The sequence below is a fragment of the Seriola lalandi genome, unplaced genomic scaffold, assembly GCF_002814215.2.
Source record: "Seriola lalandi dorsalis isolate HSWRI2012SDOR001 ecotype SW California unplaced genomic scaffold, Sedor1 jcf7180002054879, whole genome shotgun sequence".
Lineage (NCBI taxonomy): Eukaryota > Metazoa > Chordata > Actinopteri > Carangiformes > Carangidae > Seriola > Seriola lalandi.
Genome location: NW_019525432.1, coordinates 421806 through 443328, shown reverse-complemented (window position 1 = coordinate 443328; position 21523 = coordinate 421806). Strand labels below are relative to the sequence as shown.

The 21523-nt window shown below is 41.7% G+C and overlaps 1 protein-coding gene across 1 annotated transcript in view; it reads right to left on the bottom strand.

The window, feature by feature from the left end:
- Positions 1-21523, bottom strand: part of LOC111671477 (hippocalcin-like protein 1) — a 39702-nt gene that overhangs the window by 5676 nt on the left and 12503 nt on the right. The window contains exons 2-3 of the mRNA XM_023428575.2: positions 4485-4653; positions 2416-2697 (exon numbers count right to left, since the gene is read on the bottom strand). Coding sequence (XP_023284343.1) covers positions 2416-2697; positions 4485-4580 — 378 coding nt within the window. The 5' untranslated portion in view covers positions 4581-4653. The remainder of the gene's footprint in view (positions 1-2415; positions 2698-4484; positions 4654-21523) is intronic.

The window sequence follows — 21523 nt, the reverse complement described above, 5'->3', positions numbered from 1 at the left end:
TAAGACAGAGAGGTTTAAAATTTATCCCTTGGACTATAAAATGAGAGTTCTTGTCTTCCTCCGGAGAAAGGTGTATAGCAGGTTATATATTGACTTTGAAAACAGGTCTCACTTATATGACACAGACAAAGTGACAGACAGTGGTTTTACAGTCTTTCTTTAGATGGGGTCACGTTTTAAAGCACTTTATTGATAACTAATGTGACAAATGAAATATAAACAATTTGCACAGCTGTTAATTTGCACAGTGAAAGCTGCTTTGTGTTGTAAGTTGAATAAGTGAAGCTATGCCCTCTTCTGAAAACTCTCCCTAAATTATTTATTTATTCCCTAAATTTGTAAAGAGGCAACAAGCTAGCTGATGCTAAGCTAAAGTTAATAGCCTCCTGGTTCTACCTAGCACAAATACATGAGAGTGGTATCCATCTTCTCATCTAATTTGATTGCCCCAGTGATTTTCTGATTCATTTATATGTGTGTATCTGTTTTTTGGGGCAAAAACTCTCTTTTCTTTTAGCAGAACGATTTTATTTTAACTTCATTTCCTCCCATCACCATTTTGAAACAAAAGGAACAAGTCAATATGCTAGATTTTAAATCAAAAACCTTTTTAAAGATCTACAAATAAGATAAGAATTGACATTTTGTTGGACGTGTCCTCTGATTAGGGCATGAAGGGTTTAGGATATGTTCTGCTGTCCGATAATGTGGTCTAGAACAAATTTGACTTCCCTTATTACGACAATCTCTCTGTCTCTCTCAGTGTACAATGACACAATGGGCCCCTCCTCTCTCATCCAGCGGTGCGTAACCTCAATGAGCTTGAGGATAATCCCAGTATTCTGCACACTCAGGGATAAACTCTGGTTAAATTTAACTCACTAATCCATGAGAACCCAGAAGTGCGCACACACACACACACACACACACACACACACACACACACTGACAAAACTTGTTTCACTATCCCCATGGGGTCCACCCATCGACATAATTTGTCCATTGTCCCTTACCCAAACCTCAACCATCACAACTGAGTGCCCATCCCTCACCTTAACCCTCAAGCAGTCTCTACCCGGGGGGACTTCAATTTTTGTCCCCACAGTGACACATGTCCCCATAGGATTGGCGTGTATTCAGGCTACAGTCCCCCACCAGGATATAAAAACAAGCCCAGAGAGAGCACACAGCGAGATCCAATATCCAGTATATGAGTCTCTCGACTTCTTCTCTTCAACAATGAAAGGATTACATGCTGCACAAATGTAACAGTGTGCTTAACAGTCTTCATAGAAACTGTTGCCTGTGCCAATATTGCAATCAACACATTAAATATGCCGATTAGTGTCTTTGCATGTTGGTACTCGAGCCTTCCCATACATACTGGAACGAATGTATTAACTTGCATAATTGAAGTAAGAACTGTCTATTTCTGTCCATGCAGAGGATATATGAGTGGATAGTTCAAATAACATGTACATTAGTGGGCTTCTGGGTATTTTGAATGTATAATGTAAATACTGAAGTTAAAAAAAACATTAACATTAAACATTTAATCTCCTGGTGAGGCCAGTTCTGTACTTTAAACTGCAACAAATCTTCTTATGAAAACTTAGATTTGGTGACTAAGAGACTCATACCATTATTTTGGTATTTCCAGTTGTGCTCAAAACCCCTATGTGACTAATATTTGGGATCCTTCTGTTTGTGATTTGTGCCTTTTATCTCTCAGGAAATCAAATCTGTCTTTAAAGATGAACTCAACACATAAAGGTCAAGTTAAGTTCTGAGTATGACTCAGCATATGAAAACATCCCCCTGTGGCTCTGAAGGAGGCCCCCAATGTCCCCAAAGAAAATAACCCAGATGATGTTAAAGAGGTTATCGCAGCTTTGAATGGAAACTAAATATCTGTAACGGGAAGTCTATGTTCCAAACTTCGCACAAAGATGTAACTAGTTGAATTATGGGAAATTTGGGATCTAGTTTTTTTTATGCTTGACACATGCTAAAGACATTTCATCCTCTTCTTTCTTCCATTTTGACCATTTTTAACCACAACAGCAGTGCGGACAGTCAGTTGGTTCAAACTAAAGTATCTCAACAACTATTGAATGAATTTCTATGACATTTTGTTCAGACATTAATTGTCCCAAGAGGAGGCATCCTGATGACTTTGTGGATCCAATGATTTTAGCCCCACTATGAATCTAATATTTATGGTTTTGAGTGAATTTTTTCTGTTACATACTCTTGGGTGGACTGTCAGAAAGTTCGGTCCACACATTGTCTCTGAGCCAAACAGAAGCACAGTCTTTTAAAAAATATTTAAAAATACCCTACATCCTGTTCATAGTCCAAATGACTCATCCTTTGCCCACAACCACACAACATTACCCAGTGTCCCTTGCTCACCTGTACAATCTCCAGCATCTCCTCGCGGCTGATGTACCCATTTCCGTCCAGGTCGTACATGCTGAAGGCCCATTTCAGCTTCTGCTCCAGCTTGCCCCGTGACGTCACGCTCAAAGCGATGATGAACTCCCGGAAGTCTATCGTCCCGTCACCGTTGGTGTCAAAGGTTCGGAAGACGTGCTCGGCGAACTTGGAGGCGTCACCATAGGGGAAGAAATTGGCGTAAATCTTCTTGAACTCCTCCACATTCAGGGTTCCACTGGGGCAGTCCTTCAAGAAACCCTGAGGAAAAGAGAAGAGATGATATGAGGCAAGACAAGGGTGACAGTAATTCCTTTAATGCTCTCTTTCAGTCTCCGGGACAATACAAGACAATTTTTACATCAGCAGACACTCCTATTATAACTGACAGATAAAGCATTTTCAATCAGGAATCAAATTTCTGTAACAAAACTTTGACCGGTAAATGTTTCATTCATGTAATGATCCATTCTGAACAGACTGAAGCAGTGCTTTTTCAAAAGGAGCTTAGTCTTGGATAGTTGAAAGCAGTTCTATCTTCTTTTGAAGGAGACACATTTGATAAAGCAGCATTGTGTCTGAGAAAAAAAGGGAGGTAAAAGTCATGTCAGTCATGGTCTTTGTTCGGCAGCAATGTACCACTTTTTTTTTTTTTTACAAAGGCCGTTAAGATAGAGGCAGCGAGGTGACAAAGTCATTGTCCTGATTTTAAGACTGGAATTACTTTTTGATCATCATTTTAAATATTCTCATGGGTGAAGGTGGAGAGGCAACATGGCTCTAATAGAAAATTAATTCTCAGTGTTTTTGACATTTCACGACTCGAAGCTCAGACTTATTGCCAATAAATCCCAAAAAAAGACAAGCTGGATTTATTCTCCAAGACCTCGGGCACCTTAACATCCATGTGGAGCATGCCATACATCTCCACCATCCAGGAGCTGTTAATCCACTGAGAGCAAACACCATCGTGACCATTGTCAGTGTGAGGGGACCCGGGGTCAAGGGGGCTTAAGTCACAGTTCAGGCAGGTGACAGTGTAAACATGTACAGCTCTTATTCAGGACGGCTCGCACAGCTGTTCCGTAGGTCTAATCCATGCATAAAGCCATATAGCCATTACACAAACACACACCCACGAAAACAAGACGAGATAATTCATTCGGTCAGTCCACTGTGGCACTTCATCACGCCAAGATCTAATCCGGTCCCCCCGAGTGGATTAACAGACTGGGTGGTGCTCTGCCTTGAACGGAGACAAATGTCATATTGAAGGCAGCTGTCACTATCACTAATTGCTGATAAAACGTGACTTTACTGAGGAAGGACGGCTCTGACAGATTTATTTTTATCTAGGGTCACTGTGCTATGCTTATTTCTCAGACAGTTGTACATGACTTATCACAGTTTACAATGTTGTTTTGTACTTGCGTTATGCTATGACGGAGTTTTCAGATGTTACTAAGTGTTGATCTGTGTTGGCAAAAGTGTTGACTAAAGATTTTTGTAGCTCACCCATGACTGAAGTGTTAAATTAATTCTGACAGGTGTAAATCTGTAACAACAGTAGTACACATTTGACTTTAAACACAGACATTATCCACTAAAAATCTCAATAAATTTAGTTTCTTGGCCTGTGAACGATCACCGTTACCTGATAGAACTGATTGATACACACTGACACAATGACAGAAGTATTCAAACCAGAGCTGAGTCAGACGTTAATAACTAACTGTGTTTTCAGAGGTCTGATGTAATTGAGGTGTTGAAATAACTTCATTTCAGAAAGTGTCAGTAATCAATATTTTTATACTTACAATGGATTAAATGTCCATGTCCTAGTGACAAACCCAACTATCACCCAACTGTGTGCCCTCAGCTCCAAGGAGCTTGTTAGCCTGTTTTAGCTCATTGTTTTGTTTTTACGGCCCACAACTAGTGCAGCATCAAATGTAAATAATTAACTAGTTTTTTATTTTATTTTATAGCAGCAGTAGTAGAACCATTTCTACATTTTGGTGCCACTCAAAGAGTGTGTGTTTACGTACCTTATACCACTCCTGCAGCTCATGGTCGGAGAACTCGGTATTCTCTCGTAGGTCCTGCAGCATCTCAGGCCGCAGCTTGCTGTTCTGTTTCCCCATGGTAACGGGACAGGGCTCTCAGTTTCCTTGACAACAACAGCAGCTATAGCTCTAGCCAGGCCGCTTTTCACACCTGTCAGTCAGAGATAACGAAAACAGGAGGTCAGCAACAATTAAGCAGAGAGAGGAGGAGGAGGAGGAGGAGGAACTCTGGAACAGAAAACAGATTGGTCAGCAAACACCAGCACGTCACTGGAGCCACACAGCAACAGATATGAAGAATTAGACAGTAGGAAATATCAAGAATAGACACAGGTGACTCTCAGCTACAGTTCTATCTATAGACAGAACTGAGTTTGTGGGAGTTAAATCATCAAGTAAACAATGGAAAAGTAACATAAAACTATTCCTTACAAGAAATGGACAAATTGACGGCATGACTTTGTCCGCTCACTCAATGACTTTCTGCCTCTTTTTTAATGAAATCAAAGTGAGCCCTGTCACAGCATTGTGGCCCAGTCCCCTTGACACGAGATGTTATGCAACTCAGCGCGTTTCTAAACTGCTGCGTTACATTTGCAAAACATTAAATAATCTCGAATGCACCCCTGTTACGTCAAACGCTAGCCCACTGATCACATTCATGGGGTTTATCTGGCCAGCTGTGTGTTTGTGTGTCATATCAGCAGTGTGGCATGAGTGTGTGTGTGTGCGTGTGTGTGTGTGTGTGTCCAGATCTCCTAATCTTCATCTCGGCTCAAACTGCCTGACAAAACACGATTTCAGTGATGCAACTATATACTGAAACAGTTACTTTTTTTTTAACCTTGAAATTCCATTAATTTACTCATCAATAGTGATGTCATTAATCTATTTTTAATTATTTAATTATCAAATTGTAATATAAGAGGCTATTTTTAAAGGAAAAGTTGCTTTATTTACTTTCTGGCAGAGAATTAAATGAGAAGATCGATACGACTCGCATATGATGATGAATACGAGGCTACAGCCAGCACCCTGTTAGCTTAGCTTAGCATAAAGACTGGGAACAGAGGGAAAGAGTTAGCCCGTCCAAACAATTCATACGATTCATACTGCTGTACACTATTACTAATATATGCTGATATGACACTGTTAATATGTACTGCACCAGCTGTGAGTAAAAAAGAGGAATTTGTGCTTGTTAACTTTGCTACCTTGTACTAGACGGCTAATTATCCCGTGTACAACCATCAAAGTGTTTACTTCTGGTGTCTGTGAATGGTGATTTAAATTACTGTATCACTGCGGCTGGAACACCACCGGTGAGACTTGTCTGACCCTCCTGACCTCCAATCTCTCCTCAGTCATGCTGGGTAATTACGCAACTTTTTGTGTGAAAGTGTGTGTGTGTGTGTGTGTGTGTGTGTGAGGGAAAGTGAGAACAAGCACAGGCGGGTTTGTGTTTATATTAACTTGAAGTCAAAGTGTGTGTGTGTGTGTGTGTGTGTGATGCATATGAGGTGGACGGCGTGGGTGTCGCAGGTGTTTATCGCTGCCTGGTGAGAGCTTCACGTACACACACGGTCAAAACCCATACGCCCAGTGGTCTCTTTACTCAGCTAATAAAATTAAGCTCCTCATCCTGAAGTCATTAGAGCGAATGCTTGTACACTGACAGTAATGCTTGCAGCCTATTCCCAAGCTACTGAAGGGAGAAGTGTAGCCATCAATTATGATTTCCTCCTTTCTGTTTGGGGACTGGTGAATGCTGCACACACCGAGGATTAGGAAACAATACAATGGCCCTTTGCCACCTGGAAAAAAAAACAGCTTGTATCCAAGGTATAATTCGCTAGACTGCATTTCCACCATTCAAAGTCTAAAATTTCCCCCAAAACACAATAAAATGTCATTTCCTATCATAACATTTCTGTCCTGTTAAAATAACAGTACACATCCCATTACATTTACTGCAATAATTTTATGACAGATGCGTGCTTTTTTGTGACATTTTGAAAATTAGACCTATTAGTCATAAGGTTTCCTCTTAATATAGCCATCAGTTGTTTCTCTATTTTTTCAATTCAAATACCTCTAAGCCATCCAGCTTAGTGGGTCAATCTTAAGCCATATACACAATCTAAAGACAAAGACAGACAGTAATTGAGTGGCGTCTGCTGTGCTGAAAGCCACATATATGTAAAATCAGAAAGTCTCACTATAAAGAAGTCATTTGTGTGTTTCAGTTGAGCAGGCTGAGAATGGACTGAGTGCACCGCTGCACCTCAGATGAGCGTTTGGAAAACACACCCATCAGACACGCGCTCATGCACACACTTTTCAGTACCTTTCAGAAATTAATAATAGCTGCCAACGCTGTCCAATTGTCAGGTGGAGAACACAGCCGCAAAACAAACAGGCTGTACCGCTCCGTGTGCTGTCTCTTATACACATCTTGCTTTAATTACAGCAGCTAATGCTTCCTGATGACACACAGACACAGAGAACAGAGCAGCCTTCACCTTAATTGGCTTGAAGCAAAAGTGAACAAAGTAAGTGAATAAAAAGAAAAGTATTTCAACCACAAACAAAGTACACTGTATGAATGGGACTACTGACACATGTATGATGATAAGAGCACATTAAAGCAATCAGACTGAGAAACATTTCTAGACACTGTGCTTTATTAGTTAAATGTGCTTTGAATTACTGCTGGAAGACGACGTTTTATCCTAAAAGGCAGAAACTAATGCAGAGGAAGTGAAAATGAATCCCCTCATTGGGACCACATATAAAAAAACATCACAAAACTATTGCAGTGACACCTAACGCATCATCGCTGATTTTACTTGTTAGCCGCCTTTTTCAGTTGTTAAATACAAAAACAATCTCTATCAAATAGGCTTAATGTTTTCTCTGAGGTCATATTATGTAATTGACACAAAAAAGTACTAGCTAGTTTACATGTCAACAGATTCAGCTACATGACAACTGACCAAATGCCATCCACTGATGATAACCATGTGATGTGTTTGAAAGCTACATTTCCAATGTCAAGAATGAATTTCTTTTCCAATCCAGATTATGACAGTAGGCTACAAGTTCTCAGGCGTCTTTCTACATTTTCTCAGTCGATGAACTACCGTATTACTACGCACAAGCGCACTTAAGATCGCAGATCAGCTGTTTGAGTCAAAAGAGCTATGTGTAAGTGCGCTTGTGCAGATGAATACGGTAGTTCAGGTGTTGAGGAAATGTAGTTCGAAAAGAAAGGGCTGTTTGACGGCAAGATAAAGTGGTGAAAATATCTAAATTAAAGCATACCCTTTTTTTTTTTTTTTTTTTTTAAAGTGGCTGAAACACGTTTTTTTTCCTACCCCTAGCAAGCTAGCCAAATTAGCCAAAAGTAATATGAACAGCCAATGCTACTGCAACCTCAGTATACAGCTACATAACAACATGAAATATCTTGCTAGTTAGTTTTACAAACTAGATGCAGAACTGACCAGAACATACAATGAAAATAGCTGTTATATCCATGTCTGTTCAGTGTCTTCACAGCTGGCTGCTATGGGCTACAGAAATCCAACATGGCTGCCAGAGGAGACGTTGCATCCTCTCTACAGGTTCAACAAAGCCCTTAGAGACGGACTGACAGAAAGTGACAGACAGGCTGCCAGTGGTCTCTACAGACACTCAACAAAATCCTATTCATCTTTTCACTGTAGTCACCACTCTCCCCCTCCCTTCTCCCTATGTTTTTTCTTTTTCTTCCTCCAACGCAGCTTTGACCTGTGAAAGCTCACTGCATGCCTCCCTGTTGGTCTGAGAATCACAGCATCGTAAAAATGCTACTGTTCTCACCAGCCACAGTTGTTTTAATCCCTTGCGGCCCCCAAAAACCCAAACCCTGCTTCCAATCCCTTCAAACTATCCCTTTATCGTTCATCCCTCCATCCTCCTGAGCCATAAAACACTAATCCATCTCCACAGTCTAAGTGCCCAGTGCTTGTTAGTTGTTGTTGTCCAGCCCCATCGTAAGTCGACGTGCGCGCACGCGCACGCACACACACACACACACACACACACACACACACACACACACACACACACACACACACACACACACAGACTCTGCCCCATGAACATCTGTTCCAGAGCTACTAAGCGGGTCACCAACCTCTGGGCTGATGATCCTTGCACAGAGGAGCAGAGGAGGAGAGAAAGACAGAGAGGAGAGAGACAAAGACATGCAGACAAATGATGTAACACCACAGAGAGGAGCGGGAGCTAAGGTGAGAGAAAATCAGATCCAAGGACGAGAGGTGCTTCCAGCGGAAAATTATGTTATTAGGTGGTTGAAAGTCTTTCGGGAGGGCGAGGCCTAGAGAATATCTTTCTGAGTATCTACTAGCCCCAGTTTGTGCCTCTTATGTATTATCATCCCATTTGAGCCATAGAACGACTGTAAGAGAGCATTTTTCTGAGAGATGAATCACAAACAGTCCTTTAAAAACCCAGGTCCTGTTTCAAAGTTGTGCCTGAATGTCCTTGATCCAAAGAGAGATGATGCCAGGGGGCAGTGTTGGGCTTTAGTAGTGTTAGGGGTTGCGATTTGAAATTCATTAATAACAATACAGTTTTCTAATTGAAATAACACTTTGTTGCTCTTAGTGGATTGTGTGATTGATTGTGGGTTGATATCGATTTCATCTGTATCAAATGGATATACAGTGCTGTTAGCTTGTTGCAGGTCGACCAAAAGAGGAGAAAATCTGTCTTCTGGCAACTTAAAGATGTTTTTTTTTTATCTTGTTAACACTCTATATGGTGTATTTTATATAATACACGACATATCATGAGCAAAATAATCAGTCAACACCGTGACTCTGTATTTCCACCTTGGAACTGCAGTGAAAACAGATTCAGACAGCCAGGGTTTCATACATCAAATAACATGAGGAACCAATCCCATCAACCTGCAGAGTCTTGCAGAGAGGAGTGGGGCAAACATGAACCTGAAACCTTGCCAGTACAGAGAGCGAGAGTTTGCATTAGCACAGCCACAAACACTGTGTCAGCAAATACCAGTTACAAGCTAACAAAATAAACAAATGACTATGCTAATCTTTGTGATACATCTTGTAGTCGCTGATTTTGGTCAGAACAGACTCCTCATCTGAGTCTGGGTCTGACTGACCGCTCTAACCATCTTGATACTCTCTGCTCTTTCAACTGTCAACCGAGCGCAAGCAGCAGCGGTGGGCGGGGCACAAGGCCCGATCCAGATTTCTTGATGAGGAATTAAGAGTAGATGTGCTTCCAGGCCCAGAGAATTTTTGCATAGTTTAAAAACATGCCTGAAGAGGAACTTTAAAAGTTGTTTTATTTACATGTTGTGCCTTTTACGATGTTGATACAGCTCTTTTCAAAATAAAATCTGGTCACAGAGAAGTGGAAACATCATAATGAATAAAAAAATGGATTAAAAAAAACACTAAAATACAGCCATAGTAAAATCAACACAAGAAATATGCACAAAGCAAGTGAGTGAGTGTGTTTTGTTAAACTCTAGGTAGCCAGACTTTATCTCTCAGTAAACAGATGTCTGGGTCTGGATGTAATGATAGTAAGTAAGAGCTAAGAATCTACATGGTGCAAACTTTAAGATAAACCCCTCGAAGCCTGATTGTGATTTTGTCATTCAGGCTGCCAGTAGTTGATATTCTGTGCCAACATTGGAATTGGATTTTTTTATGAGGCCATTTTATTGCCCAGAAACCCTTCAGAAGCACCTTACAGCACATCAGTGGACACTAAAAGTAATTTAATTCCTGGAGTTGCTTTAGCTTCTCCTTAAGGAGGATTGAAGCTGGTTTCACTGCAGATTTTACAGACTGTTGAGTAAAAGCCTCTCACACCAGGCTGGAATGACTTCTCCCTGCAGCCATGTGAAATGAAAAAAAATATTAAAAGCATATTGACTTGCTGTGGTCAGGGAGGTACCGCCATCATCAAAGAGGCCGATGACACTTGCTGGCCAATATCAGGTTTTTAATAAAGGGCCTGTTAAAGCTCATCAGCCCAACTTTACTTGTAATAAAGTGAAAGAGACAGAAAGCGGTGGAGGACAGATTGAGATGGAGGGAGGGAAATGGGAAACGAGGCAGGAGGAAGTGAGAGAGCGTTAGAGGAGAAAAGATAATTCCAACGTCCAGTTTAACAGACTTTTTCCTCTCGTCTGTTTAATGTGCTTATAAGACGAGAAAATGCCGCCTTCATATTGCCTGCCAACAGCTCGGTCATTAGGGAGGAGGAGGGATGGAGAGATGGAGAAAAAAGGAAAGAGAGAAGCCTGGAGAGAAGGAAGATAGACCACGGTGGAGGGAGGGGGGGTGTTGAAGTGGTATGCGGCACTAGAATAAAGCACATGGAGCTGGTGCCATGTGAAAAAAAAATGGCAGATCAAAAAAACTGACAGGCATCATTGATTTTTTTTTTCTTCTTCACTCGAGTGCTTTCAGTCTCCCGTTGTGTCTTCTCAAAGCGCAGCAATTTGAGAGGCCACCTGAGACGCCAGGCGGCTTATACCGTTCATCCATATTTCTTTTCTTTCTCCCCCCTCCTCCCCTGCTCTTCATGTTTTTATCTTCCTTGCAATTTCCCATAATTTCTGCCCAGCAATTCACTTTTCTTCTCCTGGAAATCCCATTCTGATGACCTATCACTTCTCTGTCGCACGCTGGAGAGAAGTGATAGCCCTGCATTGTCTGCTTCTCTCTCTCTCTCTCTCTCAGACTGTACTCATTTACAATGTGCAGTTCTTATTTCTTCCTCTTCCTTGTCACTTATGACGGTGATGGCTTTAAGTGCTCATGTTGCAGATGCTGTGTGATGTGTATTGTGTGATGTGAAAACATGGTGATGTGGTAAATGTGGTACTTAAGTTCTGAGACATGATGTTTCTGAAAAACTTTCTGTGCATGTCCATTCAGGGACCAGCAGATAGCTCGGATACTGTCAAGCTGAGTGTTGCCTGGAGACCAGCGATCTTTTTCGAGTTTATTGTTTGGTCCTGTCCTGTTCATCATCAGTAATATCATCCACTGGCATGGTCTCCTCCATCCTGGCCCACTGGATCAATACAATTAAATCATGGATGCAAGCCAACTAAAGCAATTATTTCATAATCCATTAATCTGCCGATGATTCTTGATTAATCAATTAATCATAAGGGCAATAAAAAGTCAACAGTGAACACAGTGAAAAATGTCCATCACAAGTTCCTGGACCAGTCCAGTCAACTATGGCTGTCGCAATAACCGCAATACTGTAATATCACTATAGACAAGTGAAATGCGACTTTTCAATTTCAAGATTTAGCAACAAGAACACACTAACAACTAACAGAGTTTACATATGTAGGAAACAGGTAAAAAACAATGATTAGATGATCAGGTGCTGAAGCCTCCTGCTCTCTGCAGCTGAGCCTCGGGCGCTGTTGAGTCATCCTGAATCATCGCAGGGGAAGTTTCTTCACCGCCACAGTCCCAGTCAATTATTGTTGATCAACTACACAATTAATTAACTACTTGTTTCAGCTCTAAAGCTAACTTTCTCAAACGAAGCTGTGACAAATCTGACATAATCATCACAGGCCTCAAAGCTCTGCTCCATCTTGGAGTGGACTTTGACTATGGCCTCTCATTTGAACACAAAGCAGATCTTATCGCCGAAAAGTGGTTTCTTCCATTCGATAACCTGTCAAGGTATTAACAGTGGACTAAACCTCGATTAACTTATTTTGACCAGATGGGGCAATATAAACATTGTGGAGTTGGGTTCTACATGGTTTTAGCTCTATTTTGTTCTCCACCAACACCTGAAAAAAATATCTGGATCTTAAGCTGCCAAATGCTAAATGCTGCTACACTATGATCACCAGCTAGTTGCTAACTTTTTCTGTCTCTTGTTGCTGGGCAGGCAGTGTAAAGTTGGTCTAGCAGAGCCTTTTGCTGGAAACATTTGCTTGCTTTGTCATAAAAAAACAATGCTGATGAGAGTCAACCAAAACAGTAAAGATGCAGGATGAAAAAGCAAAATAATCAGCTGCTAAAATGCTCTGTAAAGCTGTGGTCCTTTTCCCATCAACCCTGGTCTTCCACCTTTCTACCCCACTTGCTCCACTTAGTGCCCTTACTGCCACTGTTAGTCTGCGAGACGCTGCTGATCAATGCAAATCAATTCAAGTCTCAAAATTCACGTGTTTCCATCTTCAGAGACAGTGAGAAAAAAATAGACAGTGAGGAGTTGCTGAAGGAAAAGACGTTAATGGAGTGGTTAAAAATAAGAATGAGGCCTGGTCCTCAGTGTGGAGCTCTCTCTCTCTCTCTTTCTCTCTCTCTCCCAGCCTGCTGCACTCAGAGTTTTCAGAGCATGTCCAAATTCCGATAATAACTCTGTGTCAAAGAGGGAGCGTATTCACACATGGATGCACACACACCTTATAGCACCAGCGTAGTGCGATGCAAAAATCTTCCTATTTTCATTTATATGACTAATGTATAAAGCGTACGTGATGATTTAGGAGAGAGGAGGAAAGAGGAGGATGTGATGAAGTAACACAGTAAGGTCACATAAGTGCAGAAGGTTTCAAAGGCTTATGTAGTATCCACTTCATAGGGAGGATGAGAGACAGACAGAAAAACAAAGAGACAGACAGACAGACAGACAGACAGACAGACAGAAGGGAGAGTTGGGGTAAATCTGTCTTTTGTGAGATAAAGTGTGGTGAGATAACTACTAATGGGAAAATAAATGTGGTGAGAGCATAATCTTTTTTATAGTGTTAACACGACCAGTACTCTTCTTCAAAATTACCTCTTACCTTGACCCTAACCATTAGTTACCACCTAACCAATCAAACCGGCGAACGCAACGATCATTAGCCAATCAGAGGCAGTGTAGGGCGGGTCGTGTTCAATGTTTACTTCCGTAGCGTCGATAGCTAATCGAAGGATAAAGTCACAGCGGTGGAAAAACGTATTACAGATTTCTTTCGGCAAACCATCGGCTAAAGGGAGCACAGGTGAAGACCAGCCTTCCCAGGAGAGCAGCTACATCGGCACATCGTTGTCGTTTGGTTGTAATTTTTCCTCGGGAGACGGAGACTGCCACGGCACCCGGGAGTATCACCGTTAGCACCGCCATCATTGAGGAGCCCGCCGCTAACAGGTGTCAAGCTAGCACTGACCTGGCGTCACTGGAGGAGCCTCTCCAGCCAAAGACAGTTTTAGCATTTACAACAACTTGGTTAGCTAAATGGAAGTGACTTCATCACGTGGCGGTTTGTGTGTTTTTGTTTGCTTGAAGATGCAGCAGAGGGAAACCAGTTGATTTGGTGCCTCTTCACCTTCCCGAGGTGCTGGACCCAGGGCCGGCCGGATCTCCAGCTCAAAATGCCGGGCGATGTCACCGGAGAGTCTCTATCACGGTTCAAGTTGAAGCCGCATGTCGATCCAAGCTCCATCCACAAACAAGAGCTCTTTTATACAGAAGCTGAAAAAACTCATAGTTATGCCTGTGCCTGCTCATCTCTGTGGCCTGATCCGAGCGGACCTTCTCCACCTTGCATCGCGTTGAAACATGGCTACACCATGACCCAGAAGAAACTCACCTCTCCCTGATGCATGTCCACACTGACATTTTGAACTAATTGGATATCCGCGCCCTTATGACAGACTTCATTTCCACAACACCTGAGCGCGAGGTCACATTTGGATCATTCCTGGAGCACCTGACACCTGCAGCTCAAGGTAAGTTATTTGTTTTAAACTGCCGCCGAGCAGTTTAATATTCATTGGTCAATTACTTTTAACATCACACTGATATACCTAAGGGAAAATGTGCGTATTTCGGATATGTTCTTGTGCGCAACGAGCTTTTGGACCTGTGAGTTACAATCGAGGCATACTATTGTAAGCTGCCGCCGAGCAGTTTAATATTCAGTTGTCAGTTACTTTGGACATCACACTGATTTACCTACCTTTGATATTAAGATATGTTCTTGTGCGCAATGGGCTTTTGGACCTGTGTATTGCAATGTTGTGGCATTATTGTGAGCTATTATTGTGCAATAGCATTTTACTGCGTTTGTTTTATAGACCTGGCTGCTGCTGTTATTGTTACTGCTGTTGCTTCTTTGGTCTGTGTTGTAGTAGTATTGCTGTACGCCTTTGTTGTATTTGTATGGGTTGTATTGTAAGGGTTGGGGTAAAATGCTCCTCCCACCTGTACTTCTGAGATTATTATAATCAAATACAGAGAACTGCAAAAAGGATTCACTATTTTCTATTTTCCCACATATGACCACGTTGAATATTGGATAATTTTGAGTGCACACAGATCAAACATGCTCAACGAGTTAGTCTCTTGTGCATCAGGGCTAGGACTCACTTCCTTCAGGCCCTGCAGCACAACAGCATAGACTTCCTCTCAGGAACTCTGACCTCCATCTAGAAGGAGGCTGGCCTCATTCATAATACGTCCATTTGATGGCAATGCTATTTTCATCTGGGTCACAAAGACAAGAAATAATGTCTTCCATCCAGAGTTAATATTCTAGATAACGTGACTGAAAACTTCCAAGCAGCACGAATGCCTGCACATATCCATTACTTGGATCCTAAGCAAGCAAATACAAATCAATTCGATGCTACTAAATCTGGGACTATTCCAGGAGCCTTAAGTCACGCACGTAAATCTATTCTTACATACACCTCTGTGGAGAATAAGATGGTTTGTGTTAATAGCTTTCTTGGCACTGGACACCTCATTCCTGTTCCTGTTCAACAAGGAGCCATGTGTCTTTTCTTGCCCACATAGAAGCATCTGAATATAGAGTCATCTTAAGACTCAAATCATGTCTTTGGATCACTGCTCTCCAATCATCCAAAGCACACAACTTTCTTTTTCATATCATGTCCAAGGTCAAAAAAAAGAAAAATCTGCTTAGGCTGTTTACTTTTATCCAGAAAAAAATCAAACATGCACACATGCACAAATATGTCGGTATACAAAAATGAATGCACACATATTCTCTTTATTACTCATATTACTCTTTTCTTGCATTATATAAATATAAACCAGTGGATACCATAGGAGAGAGACGGTATTCATTTATATAATACTTCTCAAGAAGAGGGACTTGTAAGAAGCCTCCTTGCAGCATTTCCTTATGAAATATTTACACTGGGAAGATCATCTTCTCAGTCGGTATCGCAAAATTCACTGTGTAACCAGCACACACTTATCAAGCAGTTCAATCTTGTATTGTAGCTGCTACACTGTTCCCTCTCACTACATGTACGAGATATTATAGCATATAAATGCCGAATTATACTGGACATTTGCATAAAACAATAGCAAATGCACACCATGAATGAAATTAGTTTTGCTGTGCTGGAGACAAAAGCAGTATGCATTCACAACTGCAAAAGTTTAAAGGTCCCATGTTGTATAAAGAGACATTTCCATGTCTTTTTTGATTATAAAGCAGGTCTAGGTTCTAAATTAATACTGTGAAAGTATCAAAGCGCTCAGTCCACAGAGAAATGCACCCAGCCTGTATTCAGAAACTGAGTCTTAAAACAAGCCGTCAGGACTTCTGGAACTTTGTGATGTCACAACAAAGCAGTCACCGCCCTCAGCCATGCCCCAAAGCCAGTCCACCTGGACCCACCATCCAACCTTGCAGGATTTGGTTTCTCTGAGTGTTTTACCTTAATTCAGCTTTATTTTTATTGGATCACTTAGAACAGTCAGCCAATCAGGAGACAGGGTATGAGCCTCCTCTCTTCTGATTGGCTCACCAATCTGTTGTTACTAGAGCTAAAGAGGGAAGCCTGAGAGAGGAGATGTAAAACTACACAGAGATGGTTTTTGGTTCTTAGAAACATAAATATATCTTCTGATGGATATTAAAGTTCAAAGTGTAAATATGGGACCTTTAACACGTTTTTGGTAGCTGGACAGAAAATAGTCAATGTAAACCTTTAGAAGTAGTTCTCTTCTTTACACCAACAATGCTATGCATGCAAATGAATAAAGAGCCCATTGATACAGCAAGATGAGCATTGACAAAGAGAACAGCTATTGTAGGCTTATATTTTTGTTGATTTCAGTCGATGGCTAAGACACAGCAGCTTTGTAAGTTATTGTAAACACAGAAAATTAAGCATTTGCTTCGGTGCTGTGAACACTCTGAGCTGTTGCTCTGAGAAAGACTCGTGCTTGCCAGACATACGGCTCAGGTCAGCACTGCATCTGTCAGTGCAATAACAGCAGGGGAGGGTGCTCGAGCTAGCTTCCCAACTGTAGCGCACCATGTGTTTGTGTGGGAAGGGCCAGGTTCAAGGAGACAACGAGTTGAGTGTCTGCACAGTTGGTGCATCAAAGGGAGTCGAGCTACGACATTTGCTGATTGCACCATATGATAAAGACTAAGAGAGAATACTGGAGGAACAAGAGGGAAAAAAAGAAAGGGAGCAGGTTAAAAAAAGATTAAACAAAACATGGGGAACACTGATGGATAATTAATATCCCTCTCTCTCTTCCTCCCTCCATCTCCTCCCATCACAGTATCTGCCCCGTGCAGCATCATGACCTTTAGCGACTGTGTAATTCTAGCACAAGGCCTGAGTATAATAATATATGAAAATCCATAGTGTCTGCTGCACACTGAGCAAACAGAAGACAGGAGGCTCAGCTGCTGACAGGCCGAATCGTGGCCCTCCACCCGTACAGCCTATTATATCAGCAGTAGCCTCTCGCTCCCACGGGGGGAGACGCAGCTACAAGTTAGCTTGTCTTCCTCCCGGAGACAACTTGACCTCAGCAGCTGAGCTAGTCACAGTTCGTCTGCAAGGTTCCAGATCTTCAAGAGCACACAGATATTTTTAGACGACAATTGAAGATGTGCACTGCTCTCTCTTCTGAGATAATATGATGCATCATCAGTTAGCTAAGAAAGATATTAATGATCTAATATAAAAATCCTTGCATTTTAAAATGAACACCTACCACAATCATAGCTGTAAGGCTGTAAGGCTGAAGAAATTAAGAGTGGTCACGTTCAATAACCAACCATACAAAGAGCACATCCCTCCTTAATTCAACCCAAACCATAATCTGAATCCTAATACGAAGTTAGCTCCATGCTAACAGCCATGCTAACGTATGGCAGCCATACAGTACAGCTATCAAGGTAATCCCGTGGATTAAGCGAGGATTATAGGCAGATTATTGGAGCAGCTCTCACCAGCGATATGGCATGCTCATACTGTACATGAGGCAGTGATGGAAATTATGGATCACTCTGCTGATTTGAATAGTTCATTCAGTTCAGAGTCATTTTCCGTACGTGATTGCATTACTGTCCGTAACCACTCATTTGATCCATTCAGTTGGATATGAAACTTGGCCTGTTTAGCTCGTTTTCATTAGCTAACAGCTCAGCAACGGATATCTCATCAGATTGAGGATGCTGCTGTCTGTCAGCGAGCTTTCCTTTTCAAGTGAAGTAACATGCCGTATATTACAGCTATACTTAAAGTGGTGGTCTCAGTCACCAGTGAGGGGACCTACACTGTTAAAAGCTACTGATTGTAGCATCAGTATCTTCGAGACCTTGGAAACCTTTTCTCAATAAGCTTCTCACTATGAGGAATGGAGTCTTAGGGAGAAAACTGCAAACTAATGTTAGAGCAGGTCTGATGATTTCACATGATTTCTGTATTTGAGTTTTTTTCATGCTGGTTTTGAACTGGGTGGGGCTGAGCTGGAGATTTGCAATGCCACACAATACAGTCTGGGGACCAGGGACTGAAACAATAACTCAGGCCAGGAATTTCACTCCATCCCAGGCCACCCTCACAAACCGTCAGACTGCTGACTTATCGGCTAACCCTATTTGTTGATTCAGATTATTATCCAGATTACAGAATACAAAAGTTTGTGACTGACCAACAAACCAACAACATTATAGATTGGTAGCTATTATCAAAAGCAAACTCAACATGGGCTGGTGGTAGCAACAGTGCGGACTCACACTGCCAGCTAAAGCACTTCAGCAGGCAGCATACACAGGTGAAGTGATGCGAGAGGTCTTACCTTCCTGCTTCTTATATTATCGCTGGTTGACTGTTAACAGTGCAGGCCAAAACCACCCTCACGCCACCGGGAAATGTCCTGCTTCTCCAAATGGGCCGTCTGCCACTGCTGAGGACAGTTGAATGGTTGTTTGTGTACGTTGCCAGACCACTATCAACCAAATCTGATTAAACCAAACTCACACAGGTCTGATGCTTAGTAGATGAGATTTTGTGTGTGAACATCTTAATAAGTAATACTTGGGAGAGGATGTTTTTTCTCCGAAGTTGTACTCTGATTGTTGCTCATTTAGTCATGAATAGTTAAGGTTATACACAAGCTTTAATGAGCGTTCTCACAAATCTCCATTTCAGCCTTTATAGTGGTTTCTGTTTTCACAAGAAAGTCAATAATAATATTCCAACAATATTCCAAGATTCACATCGAACATATAATTGAGATTGTGTCTGTGAGACTGACCCCTAAACAAATCTATACGTCTATAGGTCCCCTCTGGGGTCACAAGTGCAGCTATTCCTGCTGCTGAGGTGAAGGAGAATCCTGATATAGTTCTATCCTTAGCTGCAATCGATCTGCTGACATACAACACTCGTCTTCCCTATCCTCTCATTTAGCCTCTCCTTTTTCTTCCCCCTCCCTCCTCCATCCATCTCCCATCCCCTGAAACTGTCTCCAGTGTCAGTTTGTCGTTTTTCTGCAGCCCTTGATCTTTGCTAAATGCCCTGGGCCTAGCTTGGTGCTGCCTGAGCTCCCCTGGTGTCGTTGCTCTAGATCTTTCCGTCCTGTCCCTGCCAACGCAAACTGGCAACAGGAGCGCTTGAACACAGCCCTCTGGCCTTTCTTCTTGTTACTAAACTACCCAAAAGTGGGTTCAGATACATCGTGTTGTGCTGGGACTCGTGAGTGCGGTCACGGTGTCCTGGTTTCGCTGCCTGGAGTAATGGAGGCTGCGAGCAGTCAGTCTCTAACACCTGACGTATTAGCACTCAGGTTTAATGAGGTTCTAGCTTTCATACCCATCCGCAACAACAACAACAACAACAACAACAACACTATCATTCAAGAAGTTGATGGCAGTACAGACCTGGATGCATCAGGAGGGAAATCTTATTCCTTGAATGCCAGCCGCTTGGACAGGTTGAAGTTTGAAGCTGTAGCTCCAGTGCACATGAAATTGTAAGGGCAGGTTAAACAGGACACTGAATCAAACCTCTCTTCTTACAACCTGCCAACCGTATCACGTTGCCTGGGAAGTGAATTGTCCCATATGCACTGAGCGCTCAAAGGGTTACTGCGCTGCGTTTTAAGCTCTCAAAGGGCTCTAAAAATGGCAGCATCCCTTACTGAGAGGCCTCCAGGGTGAAGGGCTTTCGAGGCACCGGAGTGTATTTTAGCTCATGTCCCAGAGCAGCATACTGCACCGGCACAGCGGCAAGAGCCCCAAAGACACACTCACAGCAATGTGCTGGAGTCGCACGCACAGATCTGTACGCTGTCACAAAAACACACACTATAGGAACACACACTTCCTAAGACGAAAATGGTAATTATTCTCCCAGCATCAACTTCCTTCCTTTGTTGCTGGAGGCAGTCATTCACTTATTCAGGTCAAGGATTCTTCTATGATGAGAAATAAGTAGTAAAAAAAAAAAGTGACAGACAGTTACTTGGGCATCAGTTGAGTTTGGTGAGCTGTGACACTTCACATGGTTCAACTTAAAATAGTTTGGTTTATCATTTAATATTTGGACTTCGGAAAAGCGTCCAGGAAAAGTTGCTTGTTGCATTTAAACTTAGCTTAGTTACAATGCTGTTATTGTGTCACTGTGTTGATTTATGCATCACTAAATTGAAATAGGTTGCACGGAGGAGTTCTTACTTGCAACCAGTAACGGATAACGCAGCTAACTGCCAAAACTAGCTTAGCTAGCTAGTTTACTGTTTAGATTGAAAAGTAAAAGAGATGATATGGACAAAAAATCTAACTGTTGTTTCATAAAGAAGTAAACTGTTAATGTTACATTAATTATTAAATTAAAATGTAATTTAAATTTGTGATATTGAACTGAATGAATAAGTAAGAAAAACAAGCGAAACAAAGTCATAACTACATTTACAATATTTTAGCACTGAAGGAAAGAATTTGTCATTTTCAGAAATATGCTCATTCACTGTCTTGGCGAGAGTGAAATGACAAGACTCATGTCTGCTGAATTATGAAGCCTAGCTACAGCCGGTAGCTGGTTAGCTCCAAAGACAAGCCTGGTTCTGTCAAACTGTAATGACGCGCAACGTGTTAGTGAGTCTTAAATGTGCTATTTTCCTACCTTTGTACTAAGCTAAGCCCATTTCCAATATTGGTGCTAAGCTAGGTGTCGCTCCATATTAAATATTATAGATTTTAAAGTTTAATAGATAGTTTGGCTCTTTGGGAAGCAATGTTACAACTCATGCTGCTTGCATGACTTCCTGTTTACATAGTAGATTGTTTTTGATGCGACAGTATTACAGATGTTTTCTCAGCATATTAGAAAAAATAAGTTTTAATGGTTCAGCCTGATTCTGTAAATCTCTCTGAATCAGTCTGAAACAAGTTAGCTGTTACTAAAAAACAATTTACACAAAGTAAAATTAGTCATAGATTTAGGGACTGCTGGTGTAACTGGGTGTCTCCTCTAAGCTGACACAGCAGTGACGTAGGTTGGATATTTCATGACATAGACTAAATCATATCTCATCAGTCACCCTTCTTTCCTCCACATTGTTCCCAGAAACTTAGTCAGCATAACTGGATTTTGCAGTGTTTTACAGTAACTGTTACGCCTCACAGGGACTTTGCCAAAGCTTTGGAT